The sequence below is a fragment of the Felis catus genome, chromosome C1 (assembly GCF_018350175.1).
Source record: "Felis catus isolate Fca126 chromosome C1, F.catus_Fca126_mat1.0, whole genome shotgun sequence".
Lineage (NCBI taxonomy): Eukaryota > Metazoa > Chordata > Mammalia > Carnivora > Felidae > Felis > Felis catus.
Genome location: NC_058375.1, coordinates 192,096,190 through 192,117,900, shown reverse-complemented (window position 1 = coordinate 192,117,900; position 21,711 = coordinate 192,096,190). Strand labels below are relative to the sequence as shown.

Genomic DNA, 21,711 nt, shown 5'->3' with positions numbered 1-21,711 from the left:
GATTTCAAAACCCACGGTCTCAAGAGTATTACTTTTGGAAAGCAAAGTGACGGCAATTATGTGAAGAAGATACAGTTGTGTGGTTGAGGACAAAAGAGCAAATCACTAAAATACAAACATTTAAGATCTCTGTGAATATTGATATCCACACTCAGTCTACACTGATTATACCTATGAGCTTGGATGTTAATCTTGCTGTAGCTAAATGTACACAATCAAATTTCGGTGAATTCATATGAACTCCTTTCAGTGACACCAATCACATTGAGGGGGTGGGTAAAAGATGAAGGGAAGAGACCATCGATGTCAAGCAATTTGTAATCTGGTGGGGAACATAAGACAATCAAGCTAGAGTGTCCTAAAATGCCATCATACATTGGTAGTGAATAAAATTATAAAATCATGTAACTTTATGGTTCTAAGTAATATTAGAGGTTTGGTAAATGAGAAAAAGGAATGTTTAAAAAGTGACTTTTCAAAAGCTCACTGGAGGTCCTAAGATGGAAGTTAACTGTGTCCACACACACATAAGCTGCATATATACACGTATGAACATTCCTTATCTAGCTTTCTTGCCTTTATAAGGTATTTCAAAAACCAAACATAAAAATGTAAGCACTAGGTTTTATGTTCATTGTCCAAAATAAATTAGGGTAAGTTTTAAAGAAAAAGGTTAAGTCCTATTATTATTATTATTATTATAGGAACTATTATTAAAAAGACCACAGGAATTGTCCCTTTTCTATTCAACCATTTAATGTGGCTTTCATCCGCATTCAGGGCAACTCTCAATGTTTATTTGGAAGGAGTATATGTATAGTTTCTTAAGGAGGTATTGAAGGGTAGGATAGTTGACAGTGAATCATAGTAAAGGTAGATGTTTTGACCCCCAGGTTTTAGGTAGATTTATTGACTGTACAAAACTGTGAGGCACATATCAATCAACAGATTTGTAGCAAGTTCTAAAAATGCTGTATGTACACACTGAGATATTTAGCTAATATGTCCATGAAAAGGAAGACAAAATTATCAGGTAACTCACAAGACATGAGGTATTGTTACAGCAGGGCCCGTCGCTGCAGTGAGCCCCATTGGAGAGAGAGCATTTCTTACAGCAAAATCCATAGCATTCCTAGAGGAAACACTTCACGTGAGTAAGCGAGGAAGCTTACGGGCTGGTCATTCAACCCTGTCTCCACCTGTGTACTGAACGTGGGGAGACTTATACAATAGCAAGCAAATACTTTAGGAAGTAATCACTTTAAACAATGATAAGAGTCCTTCCTGCCTTATTTTTCATCAAAGGGTGATCTTCCGTGAAAAGGCTTGTCTACCAACAAGTAAGCTCATCTCTTAGCAGGCACCTCACCATTGGTTAGCTCTAATACATTCTTAAGACTCTATCTAGTTATTTTTTTAAGATTTTTTTTAAGTAATCTCTACACCGAACATGGGGCTAACGTTCACTACCCTGAGATCAAGGGTTGCCTGACCCACCGACTGAGGCAGCCAGGTGCCCCCAGACTCTATCTAGTTTTATAAAGACAAAAATAACACACACCATGCTTCATGATTTGGTAAAATTTGAGTGGGATGAATATGAGCTATGGATTTTTAAGAGGGAGGAGATTTGATTAGAAGAACCCATTTGGGTTTTTTTGTTTTGTTTTTCTTTTTGTTTTTGTTTTCAAACAGGGCCATAAGGACATGATTAATTCTAACCTGTCTGAGCTGGGATTAAGCATTAATAGATGAGAAAGACCACTGAGAAGGCCAGTATAGGCTTCTCACTAATGCTATTCTTGTTTGCTCTGGGTGAGAACTGTGCTGAAGACAGAAAAAATCTCTTATACCTACCACATGTAAACCACAGTCACATTCTTCTCCAGCCTCCACATATCCATTTCCACATTCTGTGGGCTCAAATAGCTGAAAGAGATTAGGAAGAGAAAGGAAAAATGTTTTAATTTATCACAGAAAGTCAACACACCAATTGGGCCGTATAATCAGCTATCATGTGATATTCTTCTGTGATTTGTTGTGGTGGCACCTATAAATGATGTCTGTGTGGGAAACACTGTTCACTTATTAACAACACTTCTAAAAAACATATTCCAAATGGGGTAATATTTCTTGGAGGATTCTCTGGAGATGGGCCCCAGAGATGACCTCTACCATGAGAATTACTTGTTAATGGAAATAAGCTGTCAAAAAGAATAGATCACTTATCATATTTGCTAATGGAGCTAAAATGCATTGCTAAGGCTCACAGATATCTAATTTCATGACTTATCTCAAGTCGGCTGAGAAAACATAAAATTGTCAAAAAGATAAAAATGTTTCAGCCACAGCCAAATGTGATATACACAATCAAGGAAATTCAAATAAGCTTAGAAAAAGTGCTGCCCATAATTCTCATTGAAAAGAAATCTGTACTGTCCAAAGCATATTACATAAATGTGCAGACATATGCATGGCTCTATAGAAACTCCTCAATCATTTCTGGAGCTACGGAAGAGTGAAATTTCTAGAATGACTCACACTGCTAGTGCTATGAACTTACTTGCCAGATAAACTGTATTGCAACCAATGATAGAGGCAGTTGGTTATTTACAAGAAACATTTCTATTTTCCTTCAGCTGGGGCCAGATCTCCCTGGGCATGTCCATCACACTTGGATGGAGACTGGAACAGCACATCCCAATCCAAATGCTCAAAGCCATGAGCATGAGAGGGCAAAAGAGACTCCTTCGCCAGTAGCAGTACCTGCCCCCCAAAAAGGGCTGCCTTCCACTGAGTCCACTTGACAAAGACCCAATTCTCCTTCCACTTGCAGGAAGGGAAAACTCTTATCACAAACTAGAAAGGTTTCCAGGGTACTTGGGTGGAGTCAGACTCCCCTATGGGAAAGTCCACTGAGTGAAATCAGGAGTCCTAATCTCCATGGGATTTTATCAGGAGGCAGGAGAAAATGGAAATGGAAAGCTCAGATTGGAACATGGCTAGCACTTTCTATCAGGCCCCGCATGGAATCAACTACTAGACTTCATTCTTGGACCCTGCTTCCATCCTGTGACAGGCCACTATCACAAACTGAGTGGAAAACATGGCCAGTGGGAAGAGTCCCATAGCACAGAAAACAGACACACAGACAATGCGAAAATAACATGGAAACCACGCATGCATACATTCACTCACTAAAAGCACTTAGAAAAAAAGAGTCAGTTCCTTCATGCATACATATAAATAGTTCTACTGGAATCCGTGGGGGCTTGAAAAAAAAATCCTTCTAGGGCACCTGACTGCCCCAGAAAAACTGACTCTTAGAAAAAAAGAGTCAGTTCCTTCATGCATACATATAAACAGTTTTACTGGAATCCATGGGGGCTTAAAAAAAATCCTTCTAGGACACCTGAGTGGCTCAGTTGGTTAAGCATTTATTCTTGGCTTTGGCTCAGGTCATGATCTCACAGTTCATGAGATGGAGCCGCACACATAGAGTTCCACGCTGATGGCACGGTGCCTGCTTGGCATTCTCTCATGAGTGCGCCCCTCTCTCAAAATATAAATAAATAAATAACTCATAAATAAATAAATGAATAAATAAATAAATAATTCCGCCATGTAGCTTAAAAAAATAAATCTGTATTTACTAATTTTTAATTTTTTTATGTTTACTTTTGAGAGATGAGAGAGAGACAGAGACAGAGCATGAGCAGGGGAGGGGCAGAGAGACAGGGAGACACAGAATCTGAAGCAGGCTCCAGGCTCCGTCCAGGCTCTGAGCTGTCGGCACAGAGCCCGACGCAGGGTTCAAACTAATGAACCGTGAGATCACAACCTGAGCCAAAGTCAGACGCTCAACCGACTGAGCCACCCAGGTACCCCTGTATTTACTAATTTTTAAAATTGAAGATGTATAGTTATTTTTATTTAGTTTCCAAGTTATTGGAATAATTTTCTTTCTACTCACAGGCAATTTCAGAAACCTAGTAGTGGATCCTTTAACACACTCTAGAAACTTTAGAACTCAGTGTTGTTCCCTCAAGCATGCTACTTATAATTAGCTGGCGAGACACAAGGCAGGTAAAATTAGTCACATACATTGCAATTCATAAAGCCAGCAGCTCACATTAATTCATTAATACTCATTTCCCCCATTTTAAACACTTTGAAATTTTCAGATTTCCTGTATTGAGATCAATGCCATGAAAGGCAGGCAGCCGAATTTCATGATGCAAGGTCACTTTAAAATTCCTGTTTCTTTTTTTGCAGCCTTACTGAGACTTCATATAGGTGTCAGACATCAAACTACTATCCTCTGACCACAGGAGTATCACTTACTTATGAGGATAGTAGTAAATTAGTCTGTCAACTATCCACATTAGTCACTGATTTTTATTTTTTTAAGGCTAACATGATTTCACTGCTCTCTCAATTCATAGAGCATTAAATCTTTTTGTCTAGCAAATGGGTTATATTTGGCTTATGAAGTAGTATTGTCAAAAGCAATATGAAATGTGCAATGTTAGAATTTCTATACCATCTGCGAATTAGCAGCAATCCTATCTCTTTGCTTGTTGAAAAATTCATTTCCAAAAATGCTACTATAGGTCCATAATCTCTTATCCAAAAGCTTTGTAGCCAGTGAGTTTGAAAGTCTGGCTTTGCTAGATTTTAGAAAAGTATGATGCAATTACCATGTTCTATATAAAAGCCCTGAGGGGCCTCATGCATACCCTAAAATCAAAAACATTTCTATTTCTGCAGTAAGACTTATGAATATTTACACTATGGGAGATAATAAAGGTTTTCAGTCCAAGACAAGTTTTACTGCCTTGACATGTTCTATGAAAACTCATAAAAAACACTTCCAATTTTCTGAGCTTTTTGAATTAAGGAATTATGGATAAGGATTGTGACACTGTGTATATGAATTTGATGAAGTGCCATTTGACAACATGGACCTTCCCACACAGAGGGACTACATAATAAATACTAAATACACATATGTATTTATGAGATCCATAAATACCTCGAGCCATTTTTTGGCTGGCTCATATTAGTAATGCTTCCTGTCTAGGAGAATAGACCACTCAAAAAAAAAAAAAAAAAGCCCTAGAGAGAATGCCAAAGGAAAATAGAATTTTTGTCAGAGAAACGGGTTAAAGCAATATATCTTTCTTTGTTGTTTTTTTTTTGTTTTTATTTTTTTAACGCTTATTTATTTTTGAGAGAGAGAGAGTGAGCAGGGGAGGGGCAGAGAGAGAGGGAGCCACAGAATCCGAAGTAGGCTCCAGGCTCAGAGCTGTCAGCACAGAACCCGATGCGGGGCTTGAACCCACGAACCGTGACATCATGACGTGAGCCTCAATCAGACGCTTAACCGACTGACCCAGTCAGGCGTCCCTAAAGCGATATGTCTTAATCTAATCCACAATCTCTTAGCAGCAGGATGAAAAACCCTAATATGAAAATTTCAAAAATATTTTAATTGAAGGATGTTTGTTTGGAGGGGAGGGTGGGAGGGGTATAGCCAGCATTGAAAAATCAGAGATTCAGAGCAGGGAAACTATGGTTTTATCATTCATTTAAACAGGACTAGTTCTTCAAGATGATAATGGCTTCTATAAATATTAATCTGATCGACAGAAAGAAAACCTGTTTTCCAAGACAAGTATCTGACGTTTGGCAGTATTCCATTGTAAAAAGATAAGTCTTTCTGCATCTAGTTTTATTAAGCTACTCTTCAACATTTCACAAGCAGTAAAACGCAAGAATGGCTTTTAAGTCTTTTCCCACAAATAAGAGATTTGCGAGTAGATCTGAGGTATATATGATTTCAAAGGCTGTTGCTTTCCTAAGTGTTATGCACATTAAATGAACTTCTTAGAAGCAAAAACAAAATTGGACAAATGATTACACTTTCTGAGTTACTAACCTTTGTCGGCCTGTTGAAAAGACAGGCTCCTCCCCCTCTCTGTAAAAAGTCTCTATATTCCAAAATGCTGCACTTTGAGAACTTCCGGGAGTGGGACACCCTGAGAAAATAAAGAATCAATTATGTAAATAATTTACCAAAAGCAGTCATCAAAGAAGAAAATTAAAACCCTTGAACTAGAACAAAATGTTCACTCTGGATCTAGATGCTTCCACACAAATGTTGACAAGGCATTTATGTTCCAATTGCCAAATAAGTATGTGTGGTAGAGTTTACAAAAATAGAAATTCAAAGAAAACCACAGATTGGGAGGCAGGTTACAACCTCCTCAGCAGCCAAGCTCTTCTGTGCCTTGGCTTAGAAGAGGTTTAGAAAGCTCATCACAAAACTTCTCCACCTAGGCTGTATTTTTAAATGTGGTCGTTTTTATTTGTTCTATCTCAGTAAAGGCAAACACTTTTTTGCCTCTGTCCCGAATAAAAGACACAAGGGAACCTGCCAGATTCTACTTTGGAGGAAGGAATTGTGACAGTTAATTTATTAAAGATTATATAATGCAGGCTTCAGGAACACAATTGAGGCAAACAAGGAAACCCTAAAGAGAAGTATTATACTATACACACACACACACACACACACACACACACACACACACACACACACATATGGATATCTGTATATATGTTTTTGGCACATAGGGTAAGCTCCTTCTGAATTAGAATTAGGTAATAAATAGCTCCTTATGCTCAACTTCAAAAACTATTTGGCGATATTAATGACTCAGCAGGAATATAAGCCTGTGTGATGAAATTAATCAAATTACTCTCTCTAGGTCAGTGCATAGGGAAATATTATACATATGGTCATGGTTAAATGGAATCATACACGCTGATTCCTCGGGCATATTTGTCACAGTACTTGATTTGAGAGTGACAGGCCGCTTATTCCGAGATGTAATCCAATAGTTTTTTTTGTAACCTGGTGCATGAGGGTAGTATATGGATGTAGGAAAAACCTACCATTGTTGACAGGGATCTTTTAAAGAGGCTTGGCATTTCCTCTAAAAGTCTGATAAGACTGCATTTTCAAATCAGGAAATAAATTGGCATACATACACATATTTAAATACACACACACACACACACACACACACAAACTTTAAGTAGTTTTTTTATATTCTAAGGGTGGTCAGTCCAAAAATTCATTTAGAAATTGGGAGTTCAGAAGGCAGAAGGCAGCTCCCTTTAGATTATTATCTATATTATTATCTATATATTATTATATTAATATATATTAATAATATCTATATATATTATAGATATATATATCTATATATTATCTATAATATTATCAATAGTGTTACCTTCCTAGAGTAGTCCTTGAAAATGCTGTTTAACCCATAATGTTACTAAATTGTGGTGCAACAGTAAGGGGAGCATGAAGGCTAACGGTTTCACGTTTAAACTACATTTCTAGAAACCCATGTCCTAAAGCAGCAGGCGGAATGTTGACTCTCTCTGCAAACCCTCACACTCACACTCGTCTTTTCCCCATGAGCAGGACTCCCGGGGAAGAGTAAGGAAGGGACTCTGCATGAGTAGGTCAGGGCCTCTGGCCACTGGGGCTCCTCGGGGTGGGGGTAGGACCAGAAATGGGTGATGTGTTGAGCAGATATCTGGCATGGGCAGAAGGAACAAGAGAGACAAAACGGGTGAGAAAACCTCTTCCAGCTAGAAGGGGTGGGCTCTAGCTTAGATGGCCATGGGCCAGTGGCTCCCGTGGGTGCAGGGGCTGGGGCAATGTTTCCAGGCTTTGGTTCACAGCTGCAACGCAGCAGTTCACAGCTGCAGTGGCAACTAGAAAGGGGTGCTAGTTCCCAAAGTGTCCTCACAAGAAGAGATAGGTGAGAACATGTTCAATTTTCTATCAATAGGAGATACCTAATTTAGACACAATAAAGCTATCTTAAGAACCAAAAAAGCTGTATTGATTATATAAGCAATATAGTGTAATTTTTACTATGGAAAACATGTCTATTGGAGAGTTCCATAAAATATAAATTGATAAATAAATTGATTTTCATTGACTGCTTCAGGCAGACAACCAGCTTTTATTCTAAGTGCACTAAAAAATTAATGCCTCTGCTAAACTTAGAAGCATTTAATAATGTGCTTCCTTTAAAGGTCAATAGAAAGAAACAGCAGTTATTACTATATTTTATTATCAACAAATTTAAGCAAAAAATTAAAATATAAGGCAAATTAGTCCTTCCATTTTTAAAATATAAGATAATTAATTATTGAATTTATACTGAGTATTGAACCTAAGAGACCAGTGCTTGGGAGACTGTGTATCTAATCATAAACAGCAATTTCAGTGAAAGGCATATTTCAAATGCATATATAATGAAATTTTACCCTGTTTCTTCCATGATGCAGCCACCCCAGGACTCTGTGCAGTCACATTCTAGTCCGATGAAATAATAAGCAAGAAAAAAAAAAAGAGAGAAACAACAAAAGTCACATCTTTACTTTGCACTGCAGCTCTTGAGATAATTCTCATCACCAATTTCATGTCCTAAAGATACAGAATGAGAGGTCTCTCCAAACAAAACCTATTTCTTTTAAAACAATACTTCTTTATCCTTTCCAGAAGTATAGGTTGCTCCCTAAGACAACAGCTGCTAAGGAATAAAACTGTGCCTCTCTTCGTGTTTGTAACTCAGAGAACTCAATTAATGTTTAGGGAAAAGTAGCCTGGTCTGGAAATGAAAAGCTTGAGTTCTGGTCCAAACTCCACCTGATGAGGAAAACGGGGAATAACCTCTCTGCCTATCTCCCAGAGTGGGTTGCGGGCTCATGCAAGATGAGCGCCTGTATGTGCTCTGTGAGCTGGAAGGCTCGCTTGCACAGATATAACAAGTCATCACTGAAGCTCCGCCAACAGAGCACACGGAGGTTCCAGGAGAGAATTCCATTTGCTCGAGTCAAGGTGAGGTTGGGCCGGAACTTGAAGAACACTACGCTAAAAGGTTTAGGAAAAGAGAGCATTCTAAAATAAAAGTGTAAATAGTCATTTAAATTAAACAATAGTCATAAACTCAACATGGATGTCAGACACTGCCATACTGATACAGTAATGGGCTGTTCTTTTATTTTTCCTATTCTTTTTTCTATCATAAACACAGATGTGTTTACAGAAAGACTCCAGATGGGATTTTTTCAAAAATCGAAGTTCAGAACGAATGAACTATCTACCTAAACAAATAATTCACAAAGGAATAAAACATGTTAGGAAGGAACTACTCCAGGCATCAGTAATGAACCCCTACTTCTCACCGCAGACCCTCACCCAACTCTGTAACAGGTCTCTGCTGACCCCAGCGCTGGCCTCTTCACAGCCCCAGCCTTCTCAAACAAGGCCATATACCTGGCCCTACTCTTTCAGATTTTAAAGCCATCTATCCCGCTGATGGAACCCCAAATACCTCCTTTGATGTGTACTGTGTGTTTCCTTGGGAAAGCAAATACTCTGAGCAAGATATTAATAAATGAAAGTTTATGGATATTTGCAAAGTGCCACCAGACTTAATACACCCACAAAGTGATGACTTAATACGTCCAAAAAGGAAATTGAGAAGCCCGTGGATATGTATTTTGTTTCAAGTTCCCACAACATGTGCATTAATGACAATTATTTGAGAGTCGTCAAAAAAGTATAAAATCGGGGCGCCTGGGTGGCTTAGTTGGTTAAGCATCTGACTTCAGCTCAGGTCATGATCTCACGGCCCATGGGTTGGAGCCCTGAATCGGGCTCTGTGCTGACAGCTCAGAGCCTGGACCCTGCTTCAGATTCTGTGTCTCCCTCCCTCTCTGCCCCTGCTTGTGCTCTAGCTCTCTCTCTCTCTCTCTCTCTCTCTCAGAAGTAAACAAACATTAAAAAGTAATTTTTTTTTAAGTATAAAATGTAGAATAATGTGAACGTAGATTGTTGTCCTTTTCTCCTTTGGGGAAGTGAGGTGGGCAAGGAGACCTTTACTTTAAGCGTCTGATAGTTTCACAGAGGGGAGCAGACTTCCACTTAAGAGAATAATTTGAGTGAATACCTCGGTCCTTTTATCCACAAGGTCGCGTTATTATTTTTGTGAGCCTTAGGCACTTTGGCCTCGTGCCACCAAAGTGTATTAGAAATTGTATTTTGCTACTTTGTTGGTTTAAAGACTAATATAATCCAGGTTGGATTTCATTCTGATTTTTAAAGAAATTCAAATTTTTCATGGACTCCTAAAACCATTGTGGGCCTTGGATATTTGGCTACCAGAAGCTCAGTCCGGTCTTTCCATCTTCCTCTCTTCTGATTAGTGAGAAGAGTGACACCAGCCATCACTGGCTGCACTTTCCCACTGGATGGGATCTGGGGCCCTGTGTGGACTCCCTCCTGGCACTGTCTGCCCACTAGAGTGTTATCATCTACCACCCATTCCCAGGCTTAAAGGGCCCTAGGGCAGAGCTGCCTGGAGGGGAGGCTTCTTCTTGAACTCTTCTGATGGGACCATGTGAGTGAGTTCAGTTGGAGGTAGGTAGGTGGGGAATTTTAATTAGAGTTGGCGCTGCTTTCTTATAGTAGATCTAAGCTATTCCTTGATCCAAATGTACTATTATTAACTCCCTGATGGAGTCTCACTGGCATCCAGTTTCTATACTCCGCTGCTTAAAACCCAGAGAGTGAGTACTCATCGACCTCACCCCCAACATTCTGCAGTGTGAGAAAGACCTGATCCCACTCTGAGAAAGTGAGTATGATTTTATGAATTTTAAAGGAGAGATATCTACAACCCAAATGGATTAAAAATTACCTTAAGTCGCTCATTTGATCATCTTTTTTAAGAGGAAGGAAGTAGACTACAATTAAACTATAATGACTTAGGAATGAACAATATTTATTTATTGACCGGACATGCATTATATAGACAGAATGGCACATGAAAGTGAGTAAGAAGGTCAGTGTACATACTTGGCTTTCTGCTAGAAGGTTCCCATTGGATTCCAAGGTTTTGAGCCAGGCTCTGCGATAATACTTGTGCCACTGCCATTGGAAGACCATACTGTTTTTCAGAGTTGAAAGTGTGTGGGAAACATTTGAGAGAGTGCACAAAGCTAGTTATTATTTCTTAATCATCACCACATATCATCTCAGTTCCCTAAGCAGAGCCTCACAGCATCAAAAGACGGCATACGTTCCTCAGCACCTCTTCCTTGCAACTGGGCCCAAGAAGCAGAACGCCTCTCTTCCTATGTGGCATCTCTCAGAACTTGATGCTCTCACATGGAAACATAAGATACAATTCGTAAAAGGCTGTGCCCCAATCCAACTCATTCCAAACCAAGAATAAATTCAACTTACTAGAAATATGTCGAGAGAGAGGCCTTGACAGAACGATGGCTCAGAGAGGCCTCAGAGAGGCCTCTACTGAATGATGGCTATTGGCTACAACTTGTTATAATATATCCTGGCATTTATCAGGGTTTAGCTAGAGTTGGTTCAGCCTTTTTGAGTGCTGTCGCCAACTGTTGTAAGAATTTCCTTTATATAAATGAAGGTACTGGAATCCAAACAATGAGATGAAGGAAACATTTGTTTCAATGAATTCTATAGATAGACAGGTAGAAGGCATAAAAATGAAAATTTTACATAGGGAGAAACCAAAGATACTGATGAAATATAATCACACATTCTTTGATTTAAATGAATTAAAAGCTAACATCCGCAGGAGAGCATTATAGCTTAAAGTTATCAGGAAAGGAGTAATAAGTTTATAAAAATTTATCCATAGAGTTGAAAAAAATATCTGGATCAATCTTTGGCATGCGTTTGCCTGATAAATATGAAATACTATCATTATGAAATGAAGAAATACCTCTTTTTTAACACCAAAGACCACTTTGGGTTCTATTTACTAATATAAATCACTTATACCTTATTCCCGGTGTCACTGTCATTTTAAACAAGCCCAAGAGGGATGTAAACTAGGCCACAGGGAAGAAAGAGATCAGATGCAAAGATAAAGCTCTACTTTAAGAAAATTGATCAAATTTACCTCATTCACGCCAACACCCCTTGTGCGAGAACAGACACCTCCAAAGTAACTCAGACTGCTTCTCTTATAGTGGAATGTCACACGCCTACAGAAAAAGAAAGGGCAATCAGGAAGCCAATGTGGTGGCCATCATATATGGGACCATCATGTCCCAAAACATGTCTACTCACTCTACACTGAATGCCCCAAATTCAACTTCCCTCAGGAAATCAAAAACTACATTCTAAATACCTTTAGATTTATGTTATGTTAAGCAATCTCCGTAGAACAAACATTAACTGAGCACCTACGAAGCACTGGCTGATTATTATAAATTTATAAATTATTAGAAGTTGCTGGGGGCGCCTGGGTGGCTCAGTCGGCTGAGCCTCCGACTTCGGCTCAGGTCATGATCTCACGGTTCATGAGTTCTGGCCCCACGTCGGGCTATGTGCTGACAGCTCAGAGCCTGGAGCCTGCTTCAGATTCTGTGTCTCCCTCTCTCTCTGACCCTCCCCCGTTCATGCTCAATCTGTCTCTGTCTCAAAAATAAACAAACATTAAAAAAAAAATTAAAAAAAAAAAAGAAGTTGCTGATTATGGACTGAGAGAAACGAGTAAAGAGCTAAGGTGAGAGGCAAGGAAGGAGGAATTTGGTTGGTCTTAGAGGATGGTCTAAAAACAGCTTTGTAATGAGTGGACAAGGAAACCACTTATTATATTAAAAGAAAGTATGGCAATCCTTTTCCTTAAGGATAAAATCTCAATTTTATTCAATGGTTCACCTCAAAAGACTATATTTCCTAGTCTTATATTTTCTCTTGCAGCTAGGTGTGGCTATGACAAAGGGCTAGCAAATGATTTACTGGTAAAAATTGATATGTGCAAGCTTTCAGGAAATCCACTTTAATGGAGCTAACTCAGCTGGAAGGAGTGCTCTCTTGCACTCTTCCCTCCCTGTACTCCTGGTGCCCGTAATAAAGGCTGGTGCACCAGCAGCCACCTTGAATCATGAGTTCACCTGCAAGATGTAAAGGGTGAAAGTAAGATCATGCTCTGAAGGTAAATCTTATGACCATGGAACCACCTTCCCAGCACCAGAAGGCTTACCTCCCTGCTACGTATATAACCAGAGAAAGGAATCAATTCAGGATCCATACACTTATGTATAACTTAGATGGTCCAATAAAGGGATCAAGATAAATGTCAACCCAAAGACCACAGGTACATACGAGATAAGGTGCACAGCATCAGCATGCTGTTTAATGCGCTGCCGGTATTTGGAGAACTCATGGAGCATCTGCACAGGGTTGGTGGTGATCTCAATATGATCCTTCTCAGTCCAGGTCTCTACAGCCACCAGGACAACCCTGGTATTAAGCTGCTCCTTGTAAATCTGAGGGTATACAACAGGACAGGTGCAGGAGGAAAACACTGGGTCAAACATGCACAATCAGTGATTCAGAGTCAGTGGAAGGACAGGAGGGGAGGTGAGAGGAGAACATGAGGTCACAATTAGCTCATCATAAAGAATCTTCTTTCCTTTCTCATTTCCAAGAGCAAAAATTAAAAAAAGAAATCACAATCACACAATTCAGCCTCTCTCCTACTAGACTATTTCAATCCCAAATGAGCACATTTAGTGGCCAGGCATCCTACTAGGGGATGGACAGTAGGGATGTCAAGATTCGAAAGTCTGGACATAAATTCTAAACAGGGTGGAGTAAAATCACCCTTCCAAACCTCACAGGAGGTGACACGTAGGAGCCTGACATACTGGCTCCGGGTAAGCGCAGTGTGACCGGCGAGTCCTGCAGGATTGGAATAGTCTGGTAAATCCTTGGACAAGCACCAGCAACATGGCTGGCTTGCCCTTGGAGGCCTTGTGACATGACACCTAGAATAACAGCCAGCGGGAATCGTGGATCTGGGCCACAACAGGGAAAAGCAGATGTGTATCACCCACCTCACCCTCGCCACGGGGTGGCATCATTCACATTTAAATTGTATCTTTCGGCTCTCTTTCTCCAGTTCTGGCCCAGTAGCTAAACAATTCACACAATTAAGCGACTTCAAAGACTGCTGTCACTTTGTCCTATTTTCAAGCTAATTAAGAAAATAATGGATGTCTTTGAACCCACCGAAGAAAGAAAATACCATCGTGCCTGACTCAACCCGAAGCTAAAATGATTTTACGACAAGCAAGTTAGAGCTGGTCAGCTTATAGGAGAGCCCAAAACAAAAACTGCACTTTGCAAGATGTGATTCCATTCAATCATGGTAGAATGACCAACACAAAGATGCTACCAAGTCAACAACTTTGGCAGCGAAGAAGGTGTGCCCGATACTCTCTTTTCCATATTAACTTATAGTTTTTGTCTGAGAAGGCGGCTGACAAGAGCTGAAATTATGGAAAATTAATAACCCACGTGTAAACTGGCTTTCGGAATTTCAGTCCTAACTCTGTATGACCCACTATGCTCATCCACCTGTATTATGCCTTTACCTAGCTGTCCCTGTAGGTGTCATATGTTATGAGTATTTACAACATTGAAGGTTCGGGGACTGTTTCAAAGGCAGAAAAGGAGGCAGTTCTTTGGAGAAAACAAGTATCATTTAGATAGTTGGCAACTCATAAAAAGTCTTCTTTTCCCAGGTAAGAGGGGACATATAATAAATATCAGATAAAAATATATTTAACTGAACAAAAGAGCACTTTACATTAGAACACAAAGCAGTATGCTATATTTAGCCTATGGCTATGGCAAATAGAACTAGTTATTGGAACACAGCAAATAATGTTCCCATCTATGGAATTCTAGCTAAAGCAGGAACAAGGAAGAAAACCTTAACCATTATTCTCTGTAACTTACAAAATGAGAGGGAAAAATATTGATATGAATGATTTTATAGAGTTAGAAGTCTTTGTAAGAAGATACAGATTTTACTGTTTCAAATTAGTTTCCTTTGGGGACTGCACTTAACGCTGTCATCTAGAAACAAAATCTGAAGCATTCACTACTAAGAAAGTAAATGTTAGTTAAAAAAAAAACAACAAAACAAAACAAAACAAAATAAAACTGTATTTCCTATATTCTCCAAACATACTCCACCTCAATCTACTAGCTCTCTTGCCATATATTTAAGACTATAAGCTCAACTGGTTATTATCATCAAAGTCTCATTTGTCAAGTGTAATTTATACTCTTTTGGTAGTTTATTTTCTCTTGTGTTTTTGTCCTTCATAGGCTTGGTGACAAACAGGTCTGGACATCACTTATAAGCAGCACTAATGCATCTCTGGGATACTGAGAATGACTCAGCAGCCCTCCTAGCTCTGAGGACACCACTCTTTGTGAAGTTTCCACCCTATAACTTCTTAGCCAGATGAGCTTAAGGATGGCATTTTTACTTTTGCCCAAGAAAGAATTCAAATAACTAGTAAACAGGTAGAAATATAAACCATTCCATCTTGGAAAAATAGGTTCAAGAAAATCAGGATACTTACAGAATCCACAAGGTTGACCACAGACTTTGCAAAGTTATTGGTGTGTGCGTGAGAAGAGCGATACTTCTTATACTGGGGGGGGAAAGGATAAACCAGTCACTGCTAAATCATAATTTCATGGTAAATTTCAAAATACAGTAAAAGCAGAAATCTCACAGCAATAGTACAAATGGGGATCAAAAATACACAGTTCAGCGTGTGCCATGTTGGATATGGTGGTGTTCTATTTTATTTCTCTGTTAAGCAGCAACACTCTATCTAAAACACCTTATCAGTTCCAGGTAAGGAGAGCGCCTGTAGAAATCTGTGCGAACAGAAAACAAACTGAGGGTGGATGGGGGGGGGGGAGGTAGGAGGAGGGGAGAGGGAAAATGGGTGATGGGCACCGAGGAGGGCACTTGTTGGGATGAGCACTGGGTGTTGTATGTAAGCCAATTTGACAGTAAATTATATTACAAATAGTAATAATAAAAAAATACTTTAATTAAACAAAAAAAAAGAAACCTGTGTGAGAGGCTTTACACCTGAGAAGTAAGTTGTTAATTCAGTCTTAATGTCTACAAATGCAACCTTTTTGTTTTCACTGAAAGCACCTTTACCAGTTTACAAAGAGCTTAGCCAAGAAATTTAGGCCCAATATGACACCCTTCTCACTTTAAACTCCAGACCATACACACACCAAGAAAATTTCCTCGGCAGCATTTTAGATACTGCCCGTGATACGGAATGCATTTTTTCATACATTTCAATATACTCTTTCAGAAGAATGCCTCCTCCACAGGAAGCTTTCAAGAATGTTTATGGTTATTTATGATTATTTGAGAAAATAGACAAGAGTCAATTAACAGAATAATTCCACAACAACATCTGGAGGGCTACAGTTTTAGCAAATACTGCGCAGCAGGTCTTTGAGAGGGCATTGGAAAACTGACATCTACGCAGGGGGATCACGCCCTCTACCGAGGAGAAAGGAAAACAGACTCAAAACTACTGAATCAGATTTGCACCATAAATCTTAAAATCTGTCTTTAATCACAATTACTAAAATAACATGTCTTTCACAATTATTAAAAATGTTTCTATGTTGGAAACCCATGATATTCCTTTTTTCTTCTCCTTTGCCCACTTTTCACACTATAAATCTGTCAGGCTCCCTTCATTCCATTCTCTCTACCTGTGGTACTATGTTTTTTTTAAACAAAGAATCTAGGTCTTCATGCTTAGATACCCGATATTTATTTTTTATCACATTTTATACATGACAACCCATGAAAAATGTGCCATAAATTAGTACCGTCCTATTGGTTTGGTAGCATTCGTTAATTTATAACCATTTACATTTAGAACACTTGCCATAGTGTGAATGTTTGTATTCCCCCGAATTCATATGTTGAAATCCTAACTCCCAAAATGATGGTCTGAGGAGGCGGGGCTTGGGGGAGATGCTTTGGTCATGAGGTGGAATCCTAGTAAGTGGGAGTAGTGCCTCATAAAGGAAGCTCCAGAGAGTTCCCTTGCCCCTTCTACTAGAAGAAATGGGGACAGAGTAAGGTGCTGGCTATGAAGCGGGAAGCAGGCCCTCACCAGAACACAACCATGCTGGTACCACAGTCTTGGGCTCCTTGGCCCCTGGAACAGTAAGAAATTAATTTCTGTTATTCATAAGCCACCCAGGCTGCGGTATTTTGTTACGCCAACCTGAATGGACTTGGACTCAGAACAGACTCAGACTCTATGTTACTGCTGCCACTGTGCATTCCAATCTGACCTGAACTATCTTTATGTGTTCTTTACTGGTAGTGAACATCAATCTGTGCATATAACTGGGCCATAAAACATTGTATTGATTGAAAAAACTTAAGGTACTTTAACAGGGTTTTCAAACCTAGCATAAAGAAGCTGCTGTAAATAGCTAAGGATTTTAAGTTGTCCGGCAAATTCCACAGACTAAAAACTGTCAAAGACATTTTTTAAGCTAAAAGCAAAAGTCTCAACATTAAGTCCCTTTGGGGTGATGAAAATGTTAAAAAGTCTCAACGTGAAGAAGCACACATCACAAAAAAGAAAGGAAAGATATTAGCTGACACCTATTCTAAGGCACCTATTACAATTCACTTTATTTTCTTCTGAACATTAATTTGTCCATTTTGTAGACTTCTTTTTATAATATAATTATCTGGAAAAATATGACATGCAAGTTAAAAAATTTAACAAAATGAGGTCTTTTTTGGAAGTCTCTCAAAATGTGATGTTTTTCACTTATTTCATGTTTGTAATTTCCACGTCTCTATTTTCCTTTTTAGAAAGCCCACTCTGCCACTGTGGGGTAAATGAATTAGAGAGGGTCCAGCATACAAGGAGAGGGACCTGCCGGGAAACTACTGCAATGGTCCAGGTAAGAGGTAAGGAAGGCTGGGTATCTGGACAGAGAAGTAAGTGGGCACACTCTGAAGGCAGGGGTCCCACGACTTGCCGATGTATACGATGTGGGAGGTGAGGAAAGAAGAAAATAAAAGATGACTCCTACGTTTTGAACTTGGATAGCTGGGGGAATAGTGGTGCCATTTAAAATAATGAGAAAGACTAGGAGAAGAGAAGATTAGGGCCAAGGAATCAAGAGTTGTGATTCAGAAATGTTGGAGATGAGCCTATTCAGTACGGAAGTAGGCATGCAAGTAGACAGTGGATACATAAGGATGGATTCAGGAGGCTGGAGGCATAAAGTAGAGAGGGTCAAGTTTACAGTCATGATACTAGTTAAAGGTTGAGACTGGAAGTGGGCACTCTGGGGGAGTTCTAGAAAGAAAAGAAAGCCCAAAACCAAGTTAGGGGTATTCGCAAAATGCTAGAGGCCAGGTACACAAGACTAAGAAGAAATAACTAGGGAGGTGGGGGGGACTGTTGTGTCACAGAAGCTGAGAGATGAAGAAAATGTTTCAAATAGGAGAGCGTGCTGAGCCGCGTCCAAGGCTGCTGAGAGAGCACCAATGATGACAGCTAGCAGCACTCACTGGATTTGTTCACCTGAAATGCCATTTACCCGAGCAGCTAGGATTTACCAGGACCAGTAAGTGTTTCTGCTACAACAAACATATGCGCCTCACGATTCTATGAGGTGGCGTTTATTAGCCCCATTTTAGAAATATGAGGTTCAGAGAGGAGAAAGAACTTATCCAAGGTCACACAGATGGAATTCAATGCCTACTCTGGGTTCAGACAGGAGCTAAAACTTTTCCGTTAACAATTCTTATAAAATAGTTTATGTATATTCCCAATAAATCATGATTATTGATGAGAACTCATAATTGGTTAGGTGCCCATAAATACGGTGGTTTTTTAAATAGGGTTTAAACTGAAGTTTAAATCGAAAAAAATGTCTGAGTTATAACACACCTGCACTCTTTGACTTATACATAAGGACATGGCAAAAATGTAAGCAAGACATTTTCTTGTGCACTTTAAAATATTTCAACCAACTGTCTATTAGAGTAAGGTTTTTCATATTTATATTTAGCCCAAGTGGCTCAAAGAAACGTTTGCAGACCCTTATCAAGGCTATAATTGGCTCACAAATTAGGTTCCACCAGACAGCTACTAAGATGCTTTCTACAAAATTGAGGGATTTTTCTTTTCTAATTGAAAGCCACTGAAAACATGATGCTTGTTCAAAGTAAGGTGTCTGCATTTTTTCAGGAAGCCAATATTAGGTTACTCTGAATTAAAGAGGTGAGCTTGAATGTGAATGTAGGCAAAATGTTTCTAGTCCCGGAATGAATGAGAATTAATTTTGCATACAAAGAAACTGTGCAATCTCCATTTATGATAAAACTGATTTTCACATTTTGTGATCACTGAAAATAATTTACATTTAAAGTGCCAAATTTACTTTCCTTCCTGAACAATTACAACATTTAAGAAATTTGCTTTTTGAAAAAATTAAAATTAAAGCTTGATTTTCAACCCAAGGATGACGGTTATCAAAACAACTGTGCTGCTTCATCTAGCACAGATTGTATGATGAGTAATTCCAGGGATGATCATTCTAAAACCCAAGAGCTAATATTCAGATATTAAAAAAATAGATGGTAATTATTCTACTTCAGTTTTACTTTCAAAACATGAATTTCAGTACTCTGATCCATGTTCTGAATTACTACTTCTTTGTGTCAATCAAATTCAACAACTACTTAAACTTTTTTTTTTTCATTTCTTACTGTGCATTGCCTCCAAATTTATCACTGCAAATTATGGTTCCTTTCTTCTAGCTTCAAAGATAAATGAACATATCATGCCTAGTTCTCACTCAATTTTAATTATAATAAAATAATTACCAAGGTTTACCATTAACAAATTTGGTAGCAGAAACAAGTTAACTTTATCACAGAATATATGGTATAATGTGCAGAAAATCTCTATTTATGAAAATGGTATTTTAATGGGAGGGTGCTATTGTATCATTCATAAGACAAAGACAAGATTATTCACATGCTTCCATTTAAAAGGATTAAAAAATAAATTCAAAGCATATAAATTTAAAATTTTTTTCTTTTTCTATTTATACAGTTACTGCGATCTACTCTTTGATTTATAGCTTTATGTACCTTCCCAATAGAGTATGGTGGACCAGGAAATGTGGAATTACAAGTAATCGGTTGGAGAACTGTTCTATTAATTCCCAGCTATATGCGAATGTACTTTGTGAATTTAAAGGCATTGCATGTAGCTTAATTATTGCTTCCACTACTTTAAAAGTATTTATATAATGGGTATTAGAAAAAGCTTAAGTGTCTAAAGCCCTAATTTCACAACATACCACAGTGCTAAGGACTGAGAAGTAGCTAGATAAAAACTCATTGGGCCAATCAACAAAAATAGTTCAGATGAAAAATTATCTTGGGGTTTCAAGAAAATTAATGTCCTTCTGAAACTCCTTTTTTAGCGTTCATTAGCTAAAATTCATTTGGTTTTCCTTCCCACCAGAAAAGATCTCTCCTAAATTGTATGTAATTCTGATAAATTCTGCTGCTTCTAACATATAGCAAGCAATATATAAAAAAGCTACTGGTAAATAAAATAAATCTGCATATAAAATGAAGAGGTAGTCCACTGAATAATATTTAACATAACTGAACTAGTACTTGGCAACTTAATGGAAAATGTCTGCTAAAGTAGAGATTCAAATAAAAGTTTAAAAATAAATTAAGTCACCACATTTTTAAATACACGGTTTCAAGGCCTTTTTTGAGTAGCCTCTACTAATTAGAATTTCATGTTGTCACTTTACCCTATAGTCTGCTAATCTAATTTGGTCTCCTCAAAATAAAACAAGGACTTGGGGTGCCCAGGTGGCTCAGTCAGTTAAGCATCCGACTTCAGCTCAGGTCATGATCTCACAGTTCGTGCGTTTGAGCCCCACATCAGGCTCTGCGCTGACAACAGAGCCTGGAGCCTGCTTAGGATTCTGTGTCTCCTCCCTCTATCTCTCTGTCCTTCCCCCACTAGTACCCTGTCTCTCTCTGTCTTTCAAAAATAAATAAATGTTATAAAAACTTTTTTTAAAAAAGGACTTAATGATATATGCGAGGCAATCTGAATTTTTGCTGCAATCCTTTACAGGTTTTTCACCCATACCTGACTTTCAGGTATTTCTTAAAGATTCTCATCTTTCCAGAATGTACCTGAGTTTTCATAAAAGCAAGTACTCTTTGTTTTAGTTTATATAATTTTTTAACTAAGTTATGTAATTACAACAAAAATTACGACTGGCCTACCCAGTGTGGAAAGTGTGGCCATGGGGTTCTGGAGCCCCTTCCCAACAGTTCACGAGAGCCAACTGGATGCAACTTTTTCCAGCTCCTCATTTAGTGACCTCACTTGGGTAGCTTGAAATCAGCTACGATGGGAGTATTTACAGCACCGATATCAGCAAACATTATAAATCAAGGTATTTTTTTTTTCCAGAGAGTTGGGTGTTAAACACTTATCAGCATACCCCAAGTGTTGGTTAGACTCTTTAGAAAGCTGTAGGCTTCAGCCAACCCATTTTATAAGGGACATGATTAAGCAAAATAAGGTTAAGAAAGTTTCTACTCTATTTTCAAGAAGGGCTAAAGGAGGCAATAATCATTTTTAATGTCTCTTAAGTGTTACTGAGGTGACACGCTAACTTACATTTTACTTTGACAT

At 38.6% G+C, this 21,711-nt stretch overlaps 1 protein-coding gene across 6 annotated transcripts in view; it reads right to left on the bottom strand.

Annotated features, from left to right (window-relative positions):
- The window catches only part of ADAM23 (ADAM metallopeptidase domain 23), a 188,081-nt gene that overhangs the window by 50,553 nt on the left and 115,817 nt on the right, over positions 1 to 21,711 (bottom strand). For all 6 annotated transcript variants that reach the window (XM_023259637.2, XM_011285539.4, XM_045034391.1 and 3 more), the window contains exons 10-17: positions 15,526 to 15,597; positions 13,250 to 13,413; positions 12,039 to 12,123; positions 10,955 to 11,045; positions 8,359 to 8,407; positions 5,942 to 6,041; positions 1,858 to 1,929; positions 1,043 to 1,132 (exon numbers count right to left, since the gene is read on the bottom strand). In XM_023259637.2, the coding sequence (XP_023115405.1) occupies positions 1,043 to 1,132; positions 1,858 to 1,929; positions 5,942 to 6,041; positions 8,359 to 8,407; positions 10,955 to 11,045; positions 12,039 to 12,123; positions 13,250 to 13,413; positions 15,526 to 15,597 (723 nt within the window). The remainder of the gene's footprint in view (positions 1 to 1,042; positions 1,133 to 1,857; positions 1,930 to 5,941; positions 6,042 to 8,358; positions 8,408 to 10,954; positions 11,046 to 12,038; positions 12,124 to 13,249; positions 13,414 to 15,525; positions 15,598 to 21,711) is intronic.